Source organism: Leguminivora glycinivorella, chromosome 15, assembly GCF_023078275.1.
Source record: "Leguminivora glycinivorella isolate SPB_JAAS2020 chromosome 15, LegGlyc_1.1, whole genome shotgun sequence".
In the NCBI taxonomy this organism is placed as follows: domain Eukaryota; kingdom Metazoa; phylum Arthropoda; class Insecta; order Lepidoptera; family Tortricidae; genus Leguminivora; species Leguminivora glycinivorella.
In genome coordinates, this window is record NC_062985.1 from 17871902 (window position 1) to 17889429 (window position 17528).

The 17528-nt window shown below is 37.7% G+C and overlaps 2 protein-coding genes across 2 annotated transcripts in view; one reads left to right on the top strand and one right to left on the bottom strand.

The window, feature by feature from the left end:
• Positions 1-227: 227 nt before the first annotated feature.
• Positions 228-7830, top strand: LOC125234023 (G kinase-anchoring protein 1-like). Its single transcript, XM_048140202.1, has 7 exons — positions 228-346; positions 532-717; positions 1404-1517; positions 3260-3443; positions 3752-4057; positions 5200-5339; positions 7290-7830. Exons 2-7 carry the CDS (start codon positions 565-567, stop codon positions 7374-7376), a joined length of 984 nt encoding a protein of 327 aa, XP_047996159.1. The 5' UTR covers positions 228-346; positions 532-564; the 3' UTR covers positions 7377-7830.
• Positions 7831-11314: 3484 nt separating this feature from the next.
• Positions 11315-17528, bottom strand: part of LOC125233742 (A disintegrin and metalloproteinase with thrombospondin motifs 7) — a 215703-nt gene continuing 209489 nt past the window's right edge. Inside the window, exons 15-20 of the mRNA XM_048139815.1 lie at positions 15599-15747; positions 14126-14247; positions 12854-12968; positions 12179-12338; positions 11642-11787; positions 11315-11503 (exon numbers count right to left, since the gene is read on the bottom strand). Of these exons, the coding sequence (XP_047995772.1) occupies positions 11369-11503; positions 11642-11787; positions 12179-12338; positions 12854-12968; positions 14126-14247; positions 15599-15747 (827 nt within the window). The 3' untranslated portion in view covers positions 11315-11368. The remainder of the gene's footprint in view (positions 11504-11641; positions 11788-12178; positions 12339-12853; positions 12969-14125; positions 14248-15598; positions 15748-17528) is intronic.

The following is a 17528-nucleotide window of genomic DNA, read 5'->3' on the forward strand; positions in this document are numbered from 1 at the left end:
GAGTTCACGTAGAAAACGCTGCTCCATTTTCGAATAAACTGTAGTTTTTGTGCTGTTTCTTCTAATTTAGAGTTTAATATGGATTTCTTCATTTTCAATATAAGAAAGTGTACAAAGACATTGAAAATATAAGAAATTAATGACTATTTACTGTTTATTTAGAAATTAAGACTTTTATTAATTATTATAAAAAATTAAGCATGGTAACACTGAAACAACAGAAACAAGTATTCCTTGCGTCTACAAATTACGGTTTGCCGACTTTGCCGTCATTGTTTTTACACTTTAAACATTAAATTCTACCCGTACATAACACGAAAAATAAACAATAGCTAAAAGCTTTCATGTAAGTAGTGTAATGCTTTATTTTTATCATTATTTATTTCTTAAACTTGCTCTATTGTTGCTGTATGTTCTTATAAGAATTCATGTATTTGTGTAAATTTAATATTCCTGCTGCATTTTATATCAATTTATTATCATTTATGGTCCTATTACGTTATAAATATAATCTATTATTCCTTATTACAGCTTTACAAATTTGTTAAGAAAATAAATTGAAACATGGCCGGTCTGGTTGTTCAATCTCGTTTCGCGGGGCTCCAGGTGGAAGACGAAGACTTTTGCTCGGATGAGCAGAAGAAGAAGAACAAGAATAGTGCCGCTAAAAAAGTCGAGCCTCCGAAAAAAGCAAAACCTGCGCCAGCTAAGACTCAGGTATGCTGTTATCTTCCCCTGTTATTTTAATGTTGTATGTACCTAATAAGCTTATTGTGCATTACGCTTAATAATTTAATGTCCTAACATTTATAAATGTTTATAAGTACTAGCAACTACTAAAAGTAGGAATAATTTGTCATTATAAAAGTTACGCTTAAGTAATTAATTACTTTAAAATATAAAGCAGTCTATAAAGATGGTTCAAAATTACACTGAGGCACAATCCAAGTTCATGTTTGCGAATATGAAATTTGATGTGGAGACTCATAATTTTGATACACCAAAAAAAATTGCGATAGCAACACTGGCAATTAGGCAGAATTTAACATATATGCTATAAATGCCGTTGCTAAAAAGTTCGAATCTACCAGTGACTTAAATAACCATACAATATATCAATATAAATAAATAAATATTATAGGACATTCTTACACAGATTGACTGAGTCTTACAGTAAGCTCAAGAAGGCTTGTGTTGTGAGTATTCAGACAACAATATATATGTTTAATATACAAATACTTATATACATAGAAAACATCCATGACTCGGGAACAAATATTGATGCTCATCACACAAATGAATGCCCTTACCGGGATTCAAACCCGGGACCGTGGCATAGCAGGCAAAATCACTGCCGACTAGGCTAGACCGGTCGTCAAAATGATGATATGTTATCCCTACAGGTGGCTAAGAAGAAGAAGCCAAAGCAGGCTGCTCAGTCATCCAACCAGTGGGAGCTGTGGAAGCAGAAGGATGAGCAGCTTGTGGACGGCAACTTTGAAGACGAACTGCAGCAGGTAAGCAGTCAAACATTATATTCTTCAGAAAATAGAGACAGTTGATCACATCTTCCCCTCTAACACAACTTGCCTTGTCGCGCGCGGGTCCATACTTGAAGTCGCGCTTGATGTATTTACTCGCGCGTCAAGGCAAGTTGTGCTAAAGGGTCTGGGGCCCATTTCTCAAAACTGAAAGTTACAAGTTACAAGCGGAAGTCTCTTTCCAACTTGTCGTGTTAGACATTGACAACTACTTGTAAATTGTAACTTGTACCTTCGAGAAATGGGCCCCTGTTAGTTCAATAATAGGTGGCAAAACTTTGGTGGTAACAATTTCCTAAATGTAGATATTGCATCAAAAATGACATCATTTTTATTTTCACATCCACTTATCTGAAACATAAATAAACAAATATTGGGGGCACCTTACACAGATCAACTTAGCCCCAAAGTTAGTAAAGCTTGTACTATGGGTGCTAAGCGACGATGTACATACTTAAATAGATAAATACATACTTATATAGAAGACATCCATGACTCAGGAACAAATATCTGTGCTCATCACACAAATAAATGCCCTTACCGGGATTCGAACCCAGGACCAGAATTATAGAACTAAATAAATTAATATACTTTTAACTGTATTGGCTACGTGCACGACAATTACGCCCACTACCATGTGAACTTGAAGTGGAAAATGTCAAAAAATGACATGTAAACAAACATTATATTTTAACGATTTTTCGTTAATTTTTTTAAATAAATCGAATAACAAGAGCTACTATTTCAAGTGTAATTTAGGTAGATAGATTATAAAGACATGGATATAATACCAAAAATCAGTTTCCAAAGCATTACTCACGGTATAAACTTCCAACCCCAGACTACAGAAAAAGTCAATAAATTGGTGCTGGCAGGGCATATAAGGAATCTTGAAGAACATAGGAGTAATGGTACAAGTTCTTCGAGCTAGTGATATGGTATTCGCTAAACCTCCGTCCCGTTAATGCCATATAAAACAAATCTAAACGTAAGTACCTAGTCATGTCCGCGGCCGCAGAAATATCCGACACGGGCCTATTCCCAGGCTAGGCCTGAATCTTTAAGCATAATCTTTTACGGTAGGAAAAATACTAACAGCGTATTAAACAATATTAGGTAAACAAAGCTTAAATATAATTTATTATAATGTTTTGTTTTGACATGTCACGTTTTCTTTTCACCGTAGCTATCCATTTAGTTCTTTGATCCAATTTCCAGTGGGCTCTAAGAAACGCATAGAACGTGCAACGACTATTTATGCCATTATTTTTACAATTAACAACGAAACAATATTGATGCCCCATATCAAACATTACACATTGTATTATATTTTATGAGTTTTGATAGATGACAACCACAATCAGTGTCGATTTTGACCACCGCAAGCACTGCGATCGCTTTGCTTACCCCCTCCATGCACTTCGCACGAAGCCAATACTCTAATTTTATCATTATAATATTAATTTCTAAAAACCTACAATTGAAAATTGACACAGACTAAGGTCCAGTTGCATCAACCACATTTGACAGACACATCATCGTCACGCAGCAGACGTCTATGGAACTTACCATACAATAAAATTTAACGAACGCTTTAACGGTGACAGACGGTTTGGTGCAACTGATCCTAAGTGACATCAATTGAAATCCTTGTCATCCTTCATTATAATTATCTTACACAAACTTTTGTTTATATCATTTTATTGCATATATTTCAGGCTATTTTACTCTCCAAATTAGACTATGAAGAGAAAAAAGATGTATATCAGCAGATTAAGAAAGAAGCAGAGATTACAAAGAAGAAAGAAGAAGCAGCCCGCACGACCACAAAGAAGCAGAAAAAGAAGAATGTCATGAGCCTGGATCAGTTTAATGACATGGTGGCTGGCGATGAATCTAAAAGTAAGTATTGACAGTCATCATTTTTTTTATACTGTGTCGTTGGCAAACAGGCATACGGTCCGCCTGATGGAAAGCGGTCACTGTAGCCTATGGACGCCTGCAACTCAAGGGGTGTCACATGCGCGTTGCCAACCCATCAGAAACTTGTACACTCCCCTGATGCGTTAGGTACACAGCAAAAAGGAGTGTACAAGGAGTGTGGAGGTGTTAAACTGAAATAAAATCATCATAGTCACTATTTTGCATTTGAATCATCACCCTAAAATTTATCTTTGAGAGAATTAAAGCTTTAATTTACCTATTTCCAGCAAGCCAAGAAGACGAAAAATCCTCAGACTCCAAACCAGATAAACCTAAAGACGACACAGAGTTCTTCGAGAGAGTGAAATCAGAAACGAAGAATGAATTACTAAAAGACAAAATAATAGACAGGGTGAAGTCACAAACGCGGCACCAAACCCAGGATATAACTAAAGCACAGTTTGTCGATACCTTAGAAAAGAAGGATAAAGAAATACATGCGCTAAAAGAGGAGGTGACTAATTTGAAAAAGGAATTATTAACAGTCAAGTCTAGGAATAAGAAGTTATGCAGTATATTAGGACAGGGAGAAAGTAAGCATGAAATGTTTCTAAATTTATTAATTATACTCTGTCAAACAAGTTTGTCAGTAAATAGAAACAAAGAAAACTAATAATATGCATCCTAAAGAAAAGGATGCATATAGTTTTCTTTGTTCTTATTTACTGACAGACTTGTTTGACAGAGTATTATAAGCTATCGGCGAAATAAAAGGTCGCTCCCGTGTAAATCATAGAAGAATAAGTAAGGGAAGACTCCATACATCAGTAAATGCGGGTTATTTGTATCATCATCATCATCATATCAGCCTTTTATCGCCCACTGCTGAGCATAGGCCTCTCTTCTAGTACGCCACTTCTCCTGGTCCTGGGCTAATCTCATCCAGTTGTGACCCGCAGTTTTTTGGATGTCGTCGACCCAACGGATGCCAGGCACTTCTTACATTTGTTAGCGACCACCATTCCGTTAACATTTTGGTCCACCTTGCCTAGCAACATGTCCCGCCCAACTCCATTTTAGTTTAGTAATAACGAAACCTACGTCTTGCACCTTACGGCCCAGCCACGACATTGGTCTAAGCGCGACAGCGGCGAGCGGCGGCCATACATTGAAGCGAGACACAGCGATGGGACTTTTCATTCGCACGTATGGCTGCCGCTCGCCGCTGCCGCGCTTAGACCAATGTCGTGGCTGGGCCGTTAGTGCGACGACGGATTCGATCTTGCATCTTAATACCGACCATGGCGCGCTTTGTATAGGCATAGTTAAGTGACATCTAGCGACAATCACGCGTCAACTTGCGTAAATTATCAGTACTACTTTGTTCTAATCGCCGATACTCGTTTTTGGTAGGACTAGTGCCTTAGATGACGTCTATTGTACATTGCATCCTTCATACAAACTGTCAGTATCCATACTAATATTATAAATGGGAAAGTGTGTATGTCTGTTTGTTTATCTGTCTTTCACGGAGCGACGAATTGACGTGTTTTTAAGTGGTGTTAGTTGAAGGGATGGAGAGTGTCATAGGTTACTGTCTCTGTAACCCCGCACTTCCCTAAAATGGGAGGGTGGAAATTTGTATAGAGCATCCGCAATTTTCGAATTTCGCCCGAGCGAAGCCACGGGCAAAAGCTAGTAATCAATAATTATTTGATTTTTTTTATATTTTCAGTGAAAGACAAAGCTGAAGTATTAGTAGAAGTTGAAAGGCTACGCGCGGTCCAGTCTGAATTGACGGCGGAAATCGCGTCTCTCCACACGGACCTCGAGAAGGAGCGATCCAAGAACGCCGACCCTAGAGCGAAAGATAAGGTAACTTTTCTACATTTAAAGCTCGGCCACGCGTTTTGAGAGCGAAGGCGGAGCGTTACGGTCCGGCCACGACATTGGTCTAAGCGCGACAGCGGTGAGCGGCGGCCATACATTGGAGCGAGACACAGTGATGGGACTTTTCATTCGCACGTGGCTGCCGCTCAGCGCTGTCACATCTCGGACACTGAGGATCAAATATATGAAAGAGGCGCGTTCCTAGCACACATTCTAAGCTCGTGTAGGTGAACGCGTAGCATGCTTGTATGAGTGAGATATGACAGGTTGACTGTTCGCGTTTTTGACAGGCGGTAACTGTGAGGTAACCGAGAGGGGGTGGGCGGCGCTTTCAGCGGGGAGCGGGAGTGGCCATACTGTACGATAGTACTCTTTATTATACTGTGCCGCTGTCGCGCTTAGACCAATGTGGCCGAGCCGTTAGCGGAGCAGAATGATAGCGGTGCGGCGGACGAACGCTGGCGTTGCGCCCAGCGGACGCCGGCGGGAACTGACGAGCGCGGATTACGAGCGGAGCGCCAGCGTTCGTCCGCCGCACCGCTATCATTCCGCTCCGCTAACGGCCCGGCCACGACATTGGTCTAAGCGCGACAGCGGTGAGCGGCAGCCATGCGTGCAAATGAAAAGTCCCATCGCTGTGTCTCGCTCCAATGTATGGCCGCCGCTCACCGCTGTCGCGCGTAGACCAATGTCGTGGCTGAGCCGTAACAGTTGCGAACGAAGAGGTCGTTTGTAGGTAAGTCTTTGCAGGTGCAAAATAATGTGTGGTTTATACCTTTTAACATTTTCGCAACCAAGAACCCGCACTGTGGGTGAACTTTGCTCAGATGCCGGAAACCCGATGGGCGGGTTCTCGTCACACAAGCTTGCGGTTATAAATAGGCTACTAAACTCGTATCGAATTTAGCACATCAAGTTATTGTTTTCTGTGGTATTTGACTTAAGAAATCAATATTTATAGCTTGCGGGGATTAAAAGTGCGTGATGACTGCGTATTTTTAATTAAAGATGTGTGTATGTTTTTTTTAAATTTATGAACTGCGAAAACGGTGTTAGCCATTGGAGTGACGTCACATAATTCAAATCAACTATGGAAATTAGAGGTACTAATCTAATCTCCATAGAAGCAACCTCTATTGTATTAAAATTCATAGTCGTTGCTCGGCTGTGACAGTGGCAAATATTTTTTCTAAATCGACTTACGTCATGTCATAGATATTCTATAGATTAATATGGCTGATGTTGTTTTTGCCTGATCACGTAAAAGTAAACTTTAAATTATTTTTTGCAGGTTTTTAAGTCTTAATAAAATATGGTACTATTTTTTTTCGTTTAATTAGACAGTAATTAATAATATAAGACATACTTTGAAAAAGGGTCAAGTAGCCTATTACGACCATTTTTTGTCTGGTTGTGAAAATACCTTTGGGGTGGTTTGTTAGCTAGCTTTAGATGCCCGAAGGGCAAACAGTCTAGAAATAAACGCCCACGCTCTGTTAAAATAATCTTGTTTCGAAAAATATGATCGCAGTTTCGTACAAAGAATAATTTTTTTTGGATCGCAACTAGTTAAGTACAAGGACAGAAAATACTTCTGTTGCAACTGATGTACGTTACTGCTAACTATTATTTATTTATAAAAAAAAAAACGTATGACTAAAGTATTACATTTTTTTCGCCTAACTGGAACCAGTTCGTTGGCGAACTGGCCACTAAATTGCTGCAGTCTTGAATATGTTATGCTCTGCACCTACTTTGTCTAGCAGTCATGGCATGGCTCATGAGAGCCTGGGGTCCTTTGACAACTAATCCCAAGATTTGACGTATTTATCAAGCAGTATCCAAGAAAAGATAATAAACATCAAAAATCATTCGCGTCAAATTACATTAATTACCTACACACTAAAAGTACGTAACTTTTACACCTTGTTCCAGAAAAATAACACTAAGAAGAAAAACATACGTTTCGACGTTTCTTCTGAAGCCTTAATATCTAAAGAATCAAGTTCCGGAACTGCCTGAGAAGAGATTAATCTATAAAATATATATAAACTGAAGTGATAGTAAAAGAAATATAAATAAATGCCTAATTTACAGAAACGATTTTTATTGTTTTGATTTGTATAATTTGTAGCTTTTTGCGAAGTAGCATATATTCAGTATTTTTTTTTTACTTTAAATTGCAAATATTGAGATGCGATTAAGTAGTACATGTTACACAAAACCTATTTAGAATATTTTATATAAATATTATTTTTTAGCATAAGTTAGTTTATATAATTATTATATGTTAGAAATAGCATACTTACGTAACCTCATTTTTTGGAATATCCGAGTTCATGGTATTGTTGATTTTTGTTAACCCGAGGGTTAACCCTCCATTTTCGTCCACCAAACTTAACTCAGGGTTAGTGGGCTATCATCTGTCAAATTTCATATAAAATAGTGGGTTAACCCTCCATTTTCGTTGTTGCAAGTGGCCCTTAACCCTTAAATGCATAGTGATGTATATATGCATCATGCATTTTTGACTCTATTGACAGCATGTCAAAGTTTAAATTTGAATAAATCTTTGTCTAAGTCATGCATTTAAGGGTTAAGCCCACTGGCACCAAACTTAACTCAGGGTTAGTGGGCTGTCATCTGTCAAACTCCATATAAAATGGTGGGTTAACCTCCATTTTCGTTGGTGCAAGTGGCCCTTAGAATATTTTATGTATGCTATATTCAATTAATTTTGATCTCTAAAAACGTGAATTTACATTTAGTTATTATATTATTTATTTCCAGGAGCACTGTGATTTAGAACTGATGAAACAAATACAACTAATGATGATTTTCGTAATAAATTTTGTATGAAAATTAAGCACGTTTTGATTTTATCGCTTACAGTAAGTACCATCAACGAAAGCTATAAGAAAGCGACTTTTTTAGCTAATAACGAAAGTTAACATATTGGTAAGTTGAGAAGACACTCGCACGCACACACACACACACACACACACACATTGTCATCTTCATGCCAATACTGTCATGTTTATGTCACATCCCATTACTATGAAGTATATTACCTGTAGTATAGAATAGTGCCGGGAAAGTGTTCTTTCAGACCAGTACCGAAAATCACGGTCCCGATACTGAGAAAGGTATGTACCACACCATCCAGTCCCAAACGCGAAACTTAGTGTTTTAATATAAGCTCAGAGGAGTCGGGAGGTGTTCAATAAAATTCACAAATAAAACAATGCACAGTTTATTGCCATGTCTAATTACATACACAATTATAATTAAATACATCAATGTGACAATTTAATATGTAAAAAATCTATTAATTATCTACATACAAAGTTTTGCCTACAATGCATTTGTCTAACAGCAATCATCTAACTTTCAGGAATTAAAATTGTGTATATGAATCATCAATCGACAATGTTTCCTGACGAATCTTAGAACTGAAACATCAGAAACTATTAGAATGGGGTTTAAACTGATAGTTGCTCACTTCAGAGGGCGCCACTTCTCACGGAATTTTTATTACCAATCAATCAATGGCCTTAGCGTCTATTTCAGACGATTTATGGTGCAATGTCCGAGAGACATCGCTTTTGATGACTAAAGAGACCTATGCGAGAGCGACACATTTTGCCACACATCTGACAAGGGAAGCTTGCAACCGATTGCGACGTTTCGCTATGGTGTCTTCTTTCCCTTTTGTCAGCAAGTGCCGCAAACCAGGTCTCATCGACGAACTTGCGACCATCTCCAACGCACTTTCGCCACTCCGTCCGCTTCTCCGCAAGCTTCTCCCAGTTTTGGTAGTCGATTTTAAAGGCTGCCATGTCCCTCTTGGCTTGGGTTTTATTACCAAAACCAAGGAAATAGAGGTAATTAAAAAAACATGGTAAGACTCATGGGAATGCGGATAATATTCATGTGACACCCATATGCGATATTTTTTTAATATTGACGTGTTTTTGTTCAGAGTGGAGAGTCATCCAATCACATCACACGTTTTAGAGGTGGGAGGGGAGTCAAGTTATATCGTATGTTGTTGTTCTGGGAGGATGGGAATGGGAATCACAAACGATGTGTGGAAGTAGTATGTCTTACATGGTATTAATACCAGGAAAAAAAGATGTTTGAGATCGAGGCGGCCCTATGCAGTGACATGTAAGCAGTCTGAGTTTTAACACCATTTATTTAGAACGTTCAAATAGTAATATAAAAAATAGATACGTATAAGATAAATAAAACGTAACTACAGTTACAATTATGCATAGTCACTTGAAAACTAATCGGACACGTACACTTAATCTTATTAGGCATTTGCTCTCGGGCATGAATTACAAAATTCAGGGTACACACAAAAATGCAGGTAACAGTTAAGTCGCTTATACAAAAACGACGGGAGAAACTATAGTTAATAGTTAAGAGGTTAATAAATTGTTCAAAATGTCCCAAATAGTTAGCAAAATTAACTAAGAGATGCGATGGTCTGAAGATTTGTTGACTTGCATTACCGGTATTGTTTTGAAAAGTCCCGGTATCCCAATATTTAACTATTTCCGGTACCGAAGTTTGTTTTACCAGGCACTACAACAAATATACCGATTTTTTAACACAGGTTTAAAGTTTTAAATAAACAGTACCGGTACTGTATTAAATATAGTTAGTGTCCATTTTTACAGGATTTACAAGGAAAGTAGCATTAGAAATAAATTTTACTGACCAGATCGCATCACGTAGGACATATGCCATTGATTTGACTAGCGGTTAAAGTTCCCATAGGCTTTGTCATATTTATAGTTGGGATTATTACCGGTATTCATTCATTAGTCTCGCGTAGTACCTAAAATAATAATGCTGTACGGTAAGATTAAAATAGCGGTTATATTTTATGAAAAAAATACCGGTAATTAGTCCCACATTTCAACTAATATTTTCTTTACTAAATGCACTTATTACTATTACATTTGATCTTAATAATATTGTATGCGTTGTAAGCTTACGTCTAGTATATTTCACACTTGCAAGAACTTTAATCTTAAATCATTCACGTCTTTCATAAAATTGGTAACAAGCAGGCAGTTTTCAAATGCTAGCGAAATCATTGCGGGTGGGTACAGGACGTAAAATGAAAGACTGCCGTTTCTATAAGAACTTAGTCTAGTTGAGTTTTTTCTTATTCTTGTTATGTATTATAGGTAGGTATATGTAGTATACGTAGGTGATTATAGTTAATGCAAGTGGGGTTAGTCGTACAAAAGTAATTGGCAGTAATTGCGATTACCTATGGCAACGTGAATTTGATTGCTTAAGATATTTTTGGTCCAAAATTTAAAGTATCTAATCACTTCGCACATTACGTTTATCTGAATTATTTTAAAGATATAAATACACCATTTTAATACTGATGTTACAGAATATATAGTTATGTATTAGTAGTTTAATAACTAAGCGAAGACTATGTTAAAACTAGTAATTTCTTACGTAATATGGCAGTATAGTCGTTTTGGAAATTTCATTTCATTTTATTTAATTAATTTAAATAAATGAAATGAAATGGCCTTATGTGGGTTCCCTGCGAGATTCGTCCGAAGCTAAGGCACGCATAGCGTGAACGCGTAACCTTATTCGATGGGTTTTTACATTCCAAACACAAAAACACTTCACTGGTTCACATATCGAGTCCACTAGCGCGTATTCGCTTAATGTTTATTTCACCATAATTATAAAGTTGCATTGTTTTAGTGTCACTATTTCACTTATCATTTCGTTACACTCCACTGATTCGAGGCTTAGTGCTCAAACTATGTCCGTGTTTCACGAAAATTTTACTTCAATTGTGCCATGAACTCATTATAAAGAGTATACTGACTTAAAAACTGTACCGAAGGGACTTGTGGTTTAGATTTTATTGCTTACTTATGGCTTATCCAGTGTAAGTAATACATCAAAGATCCACAAGGTACGTTGTATTGGCTCTCATTGCAAATATACATTTCTTGATTCCTTTAGCACGGTGGTATATCAGCACAGATGATAGTTGATATTGGTTTCATCGCGAGGTCACAGTCGGCGTCATTTCGCCGATGACCAGTCAGATTATCCACGCAGTATACTCGTCTGTGTTTCGTTGGCTCCTTCCCCTGTAAAAATAAAAATCTGTGTTACATCTCAAATTATCGTAAGATTTTGCAACCGACATTGTTTTAAAAGTAATAATTTCAGGCTCTTTGGTAACAAGATAGAGAGTTTAAGAGTTACCGGTATGGTCAAATCCTTACCGGTATTCGACAGGAGGTATTGCACCGCTGCCAGGAATCAACACGCCAGTGCGTGCGCGCAGTACACGGCGGTCGCATGCATATCTGCACGAGCGCTTCCCTGCTGAACTGTTCTTGTTGGTCACAATGTGATGGGTCCACCTTGCCTGTTGACAATAACAATTCCATTTTATAAGTTGAGTTTATTTATGTGATTCAATGCGGGAAGGTTATATGTTTTTGAAGGGGTTTGTGCATATGCCTTTGTCCTTTCTTTGTGAAGTTCTCAGTATTAAGCACTCAGTAAACACTTCATTACTTGTGGTTCAAAAATATTATATTACATTAGCTTCTACGAGTACACTCAACACTGTGAGGCGTCTAATAGCTGTGCCAAACAGGTTATTGCTCACGAAATACCGGTAGCATCACGTGCCATTAAGTTCTGATAGGAAGTGGCTAGGAGCTAACAAAGAATGTGTGAAACACAAAGGTTAGAAAATAAAATTGTGTAACTTTGGAAGTGTGATAGGAAGAAAATGCAATATAGACACTCACGACCACTGTCAGTGACGCACTCATGCTGGCGGTACATGCGGCCGCGGCCGCACGTCGCGCTACACGGCGACCAATCGCTGAGCCGGTACCGGTATCTCTTGCTGACGGTATACTGGTAGTTCACGCCGGGGTTGCGATGGTTGCCGCGGTAAATTCGTTGCTGTAAGAAATTTCAAACATGAAACAAGCTTTAGCGATAAACCGCCTATTGTCTACTAAAATTATATATGTGCTTAATTTCTATGTCATGAATGTCACGATCTTTGGTGAACAATAAAGAATAGGTATTTGTATTGTATTGTGAAGACAATTCGATCGCAAATTTGATACTTGGCATTCTTGGCAAATTACCGCTTTAGCGAGAATTCCCGGTAATTACTTACATAATAACAGCACATCACTAGTGGAATTCAATAAAATTTACGATTATGGATATAAATATTACGCATTAAGAGATATAAACGGGATTCACATTACGATGTTTAAACGGAAGCTAAACCGTAAAATTAATTCGACGGCTAGCGTCTATTAAATTTCAAATTTAATATTAATTCATGTACATATATCTTTAGTGCTCTTTACGTACAAACTAAATTTTAATAGATAATAATTCGCTACAGTCAATGGCTCTCTTGCCAGTTTATACTTACACGTTATTAACAAATCATTACTTACATAAACTTTGATATCCTCCAGAATCGGTCCCACAATCTGAACTTTCTCCCAATCGCGATCTCTTTCGTAGATCGCCTGGGAGCCAGCCACAAAGTACTCGGTCAGAGTAGAGTTACTGTAAAAAATAATAATAACAATTTGAAACATTTAAAAAATAATACATCTGAAAAAAAACCCCGACATAGTGGACCGATTTTCATGAAACATGGCTAAGAACACTCCAAACAGTTATCATTGATGACTTGAAGATGAATGGGGACTGGGTCAATTGAAACGTGAGTAATTTAGGTAAATATTGGTCACCCACGAAAGAAAATTGGAACTAAATAAAAACTTGCATTCGAAAACTCACAAAAAAGCCGTTCAACACATCATAAAGTTGCATCACGAATCGAATGGTGTCCGAAACGAATCGATGGAAATCGATTGTCATATTTCTTTTCTTGCAGACGTACTGTCAACCAATTGGAACCCTAGGCCACTCTACAACCATGTCAAAATGACAAGCAATTCGAGATTTCTTACAATCTGATTTATAACCTCACTGTGACATAGTTCTACAGTGGCCTAGGGTTCCAATTGGTTGACTATACATATCTGGTAGCCTAGCCGCAATGACAATCGTTGACGCTAGACGTCGATCGAAACGCAGTCTGGCTGTCGCGGCAACACGATAGAGCGATTGAGATGGCTGCATGGCTACGATAACGGTATTATCGTAAGCGTGCAGCTACAGCTTGGCAAAAAAGGAGTAAAAATGGAACTATTTTTTTGATCATGGCAACACTTACTTTTTTCATACAGAAGTGCGTGATGACATACACGGTGGTGGCGCCCCTATTATTTTCTATTCTTTTTTGCATGGCTGCATACGTTCCCGGCTTTATAAGGCCGGCAACAGACAGTCTTAAAATTCATAATCTGAAAAAAATCATAATCTGACAAAATTCAGATCGAGTGCACGGAGTTCCGTACTATTTTTTAAGAGGGTGCGCCCTCGGGCGACTTTTCGAAGCGACTTTTTTGTCGCGACCATGGGCTAGTATGAAAGTGCGCTCACGAAGATTTCATACAAATACCTACGTAAGTCGCCGAGCAATTTTGTCGCCCGTGGGCGCGCACCCTAAGATTATGAATTTTCAGATTGATCTGACAGATTGCATTGCATACAAGTCTTTTTTTTAAGATTATGAATTTTAAGACGTCCTGTCTGTGGCGTGCCTAAAAGAAAAAATATAGAATCGATAGTCTACTTTAGATTGATTTACTTACCGAGCTCCGCCTCCGTTTAGAAGAAGTTTTCTCGTTCGTGCACTCCCAATAGAAATGTAATTTCCCGGGCTCACTTTCTCTTGGATCTTCACGTTTCTTGAGCCGGCCGGTATCACGGCAACCTGAAAAAAAAACCTATTAGATGCACAAATTGCACAATATGACAATACCTACTTATTTCGACAACCATACTCACAAGTTTGCTTGCACTTTTGCGCATGGTTTTAAATCAGCAATCAAATCAAAAAAATCAGCGTGCAACTAATTTGTAGGTTTAATTACCTATTTAGGAATAATTAAATATTTCTCTATTGAGCCAAACTCCAAGGTGAACATGCTCAAAGAACTGCATTTCAACTTTAATTTTTAAATTCACCTACGTTTCCAACAAAGAAGTATCCTATTTGTAGATGCTCAAAACAAAATGAAACGCAAATAAATTTCAAGTTAGGTCACCTCTTTACTTTGAGAGTTGGGTAATAGTTATTTGTTATACATACAAGGGGGCAAAGTTGTATTTTAACGCCGAGTGTGGAATTTATAACACACAAGAAGTAATAGAGCAATTCCCGGCAACTTTGTACATAGCCACGTCAGCAAATTTTAATTGATCCTATTTTGTTACCAACATTTAGTAATATAAGTCGACTTTCGTAAGATATATACGGGTTAATTGTTATAATTAAGAAAATATAGATACTAGAGAACCTTAATGACGAAATAAAACTTAATAAAATCTCAATTCATCAACAAAATCTTGGTAACCAAGTAGGAATTAATAAAAACAAATTTAACTTTTTCCTTTATTTTTGTACAAACTTTTCGAGAACTGCTGAATAGTACATTACATCAGAGGCCGGGAAAATGAGGATTCCCGGCCAAGTGGATATATACTATATAGCCGGATAGGGATACGAGGCCGGGAATCCGTTTTCATGCCGAGGCATGTATAGTGCTCAAACATACAATGAAATAAAAAAAAAATGCTCTAAAGAACAATATTTTATAAAAAAAAGTTACTTTGCAGGCCTAGGCCTAAAAAATAATATGAAATTCCTTTACAGTCCTCTCGAGTTGTTGCGCCCAAAAAGCGATACTTCCCAGCCCATTTTAAGGAACGTAAAGACAATATTTCATTTCATGTTTGAGAAAAATACATTTGCACCCGAGTGTAACACAAAACTTTTCCCCTCACTACAGCGAGGAAACTACAACGCAAAAAATGCGTTTATCCCTGCTTCCAGAAGTTCCACAGGTGGTAAATCATCTTTATTACTAGATTCACCTACTTTTATCAACTTTAAAGCAGTTAATTTGACTTTATTCAAAGTCAAATTACTTTACCCACTAGTGGATAAAATACGTTTTTACCCGCTGGTATTAAAGGACAAAACACGTGTTTCCGAGCTAGTGAGGGGAAAAGATATTAAATACTGCAAGGTTTTAGTGTCAATCTTGCAGGTCAATCCTCACCTCAGTAAAGCCGGACTGCTTAGTGGTGCCCTTGCTGTAGATGCCCTGCACAGTCTTGCACGCCGAGCCGTCCCCTCCGCATATACCGCAAGCGTCCTCTTCCAGGTCAGAGCCCACGACCCAGTCGCATCCCACCTTGTAGCACACACCTAAAACAGAGGACAATCGTAAAGGCTTCTTCTCATTTCACATGCGATTTTCGATGCATTTAAATTTACAGGTAAGGTCAGTGTGGAGAAGACCGTCTACCCGGAAAGACCGTCTATTGACTATAACTTTTTTGTTTATATATCTACGCTTCTCACACCTCCGGAAGTATAGCAGTTTTTCATCCTTAATCCATTGGTCTTCAATACATATCCCTAGGACGAACACTAGTTAACAATTAACTTGTTTCTCGTTTCGAACTCGAACATCGAGTTCAACATGGTTCCGCAAAAAAATAAAATAAAATAGAAGCAGTCGGAATATTAAATGTATATCATGTATGTAACGCAGTCATTTAATAACCGTTTTTTCTGACTAGTACTATTATTCTACTCAGAACGCGCTGAATTTCTAGTTTTATGTTCTGAAATATGTAACTTAGAAATTGTGCCTAGTCAGAAAGCCCGGCATAAAAGAAAAAGGCAAGACCGGCATATGATGAACAAGGAGTTGCCAACCTTTTTTAGGCTTTATTGGAAATAAGTCGAGTGTAAACAATATCAATATATAGGTACGTTTTTGGCTTATGATAGTTGTACCGTTTTTGATTTTAACTTCGAAATACAGTTTTGATAATGATTCGTATAGTGTTACTAAAATCATTCGAAAGTATTAAGTAAAAATAAAATATATGTGACATGGTTGTGAAAAATGATAAGAAGTGAACAGAAGTAAGCCTATACTGCATTATTCATCATCATATTTAAGTTGGTAGAATTATCGTAAGCTCTAACCGTTTTTTATTATTTTTGTTTAAGTATATTTAGATTGTGCAACATGCGGCGACAAATATTTCAAAAGAGAGTAGGGTTTCCAGTTGGTCATTATTTTTATAACCAGGCCTCGGATTATTTTTCGCATGGTAAGATGAAAGAAAACTATGGAGTCGATATTAAAACTAAACTTTAATTCATATTCATACTCATACTCACTAATTTTCTTAGTCCCGTAATACTTTTGTCCCTTGTGCAGGTTGACAGATCGAAAATGTTAATCGAAAATTAATCTTACTGAATGTAATTAAAATTATTTATGTGGTGTGATTTGGGAAGCCTTTTGCTTGGTAAAGGGTTACATTTACCCTGTAACTATATCAAATTAGTTACTATTTTGTTTGGTTCAGACTACTTTGTTGCGGTAAACGTAATGCTAAGTAGGGATGTTACGAATATTTGCATTCGCATTCGCATATGCGAATGATTCGCATTCTTTTAAACATTTGCAATATTTGCATTGACATTCGCATTCGCTTCAAACGATGCGAATGTTTTGCGAATGCGAATGTGTGCAAGTCGCAGCTTGTTCCTCGCCCGCGCCGGCCGCTCCAATTGCTACTTGTCGACTGTCGACTCGCGCATGCGCAGATAGGTCAAATTCGTACGGCGTGAAGTTCGTACTCGGCATTTTGACCAATATTAAGCATTTTAAATTTTTTACCTAGCGGGTTGTTGGTGATTGCTTGGTTTTTATTTTGGTTTTTTATGAAATTCAGCGATATTCGCATTCGCATTCGCATTCGCACATTCGCATTCTGAATATTCGCATTCGCATTCGCATTCGCGAATGTGACACATGCGACATTCGTGACATCCCTAATGCTAAGTACTAGCTGATTTATCAAAAATCATTTGCATGTCAATGTCATGTCAATCATTCACGACGCGATGTGTCACTAAATTATTTATTGCAATCGGTGCGTGCAATAATTACGTGAATGAGTATG

Coding starts and splice junctions, on each gene's coding strand:
- LOC125234023 (XM_048140202.1), top strand. CDS start 565: ATGGCCGGTCTGGTTGTTCAATCTCGTTTCGCGGGGCTCCAGGTGGAA. Junction 3,444..3,751: donor GGCTGGCGATGAATCTAAAA/GTAAGTATTGAC, acceptor ACCTATTTCCAG/CAAGCCAAGAAGACGAAAAA. Junction 4,058..5,199: donor TATATTAGGACAGGGAGAAA/GTAAGCATGAAA, acceptor TTATATTTTCAG/TGAAAGACAAAGCTGAAGTA.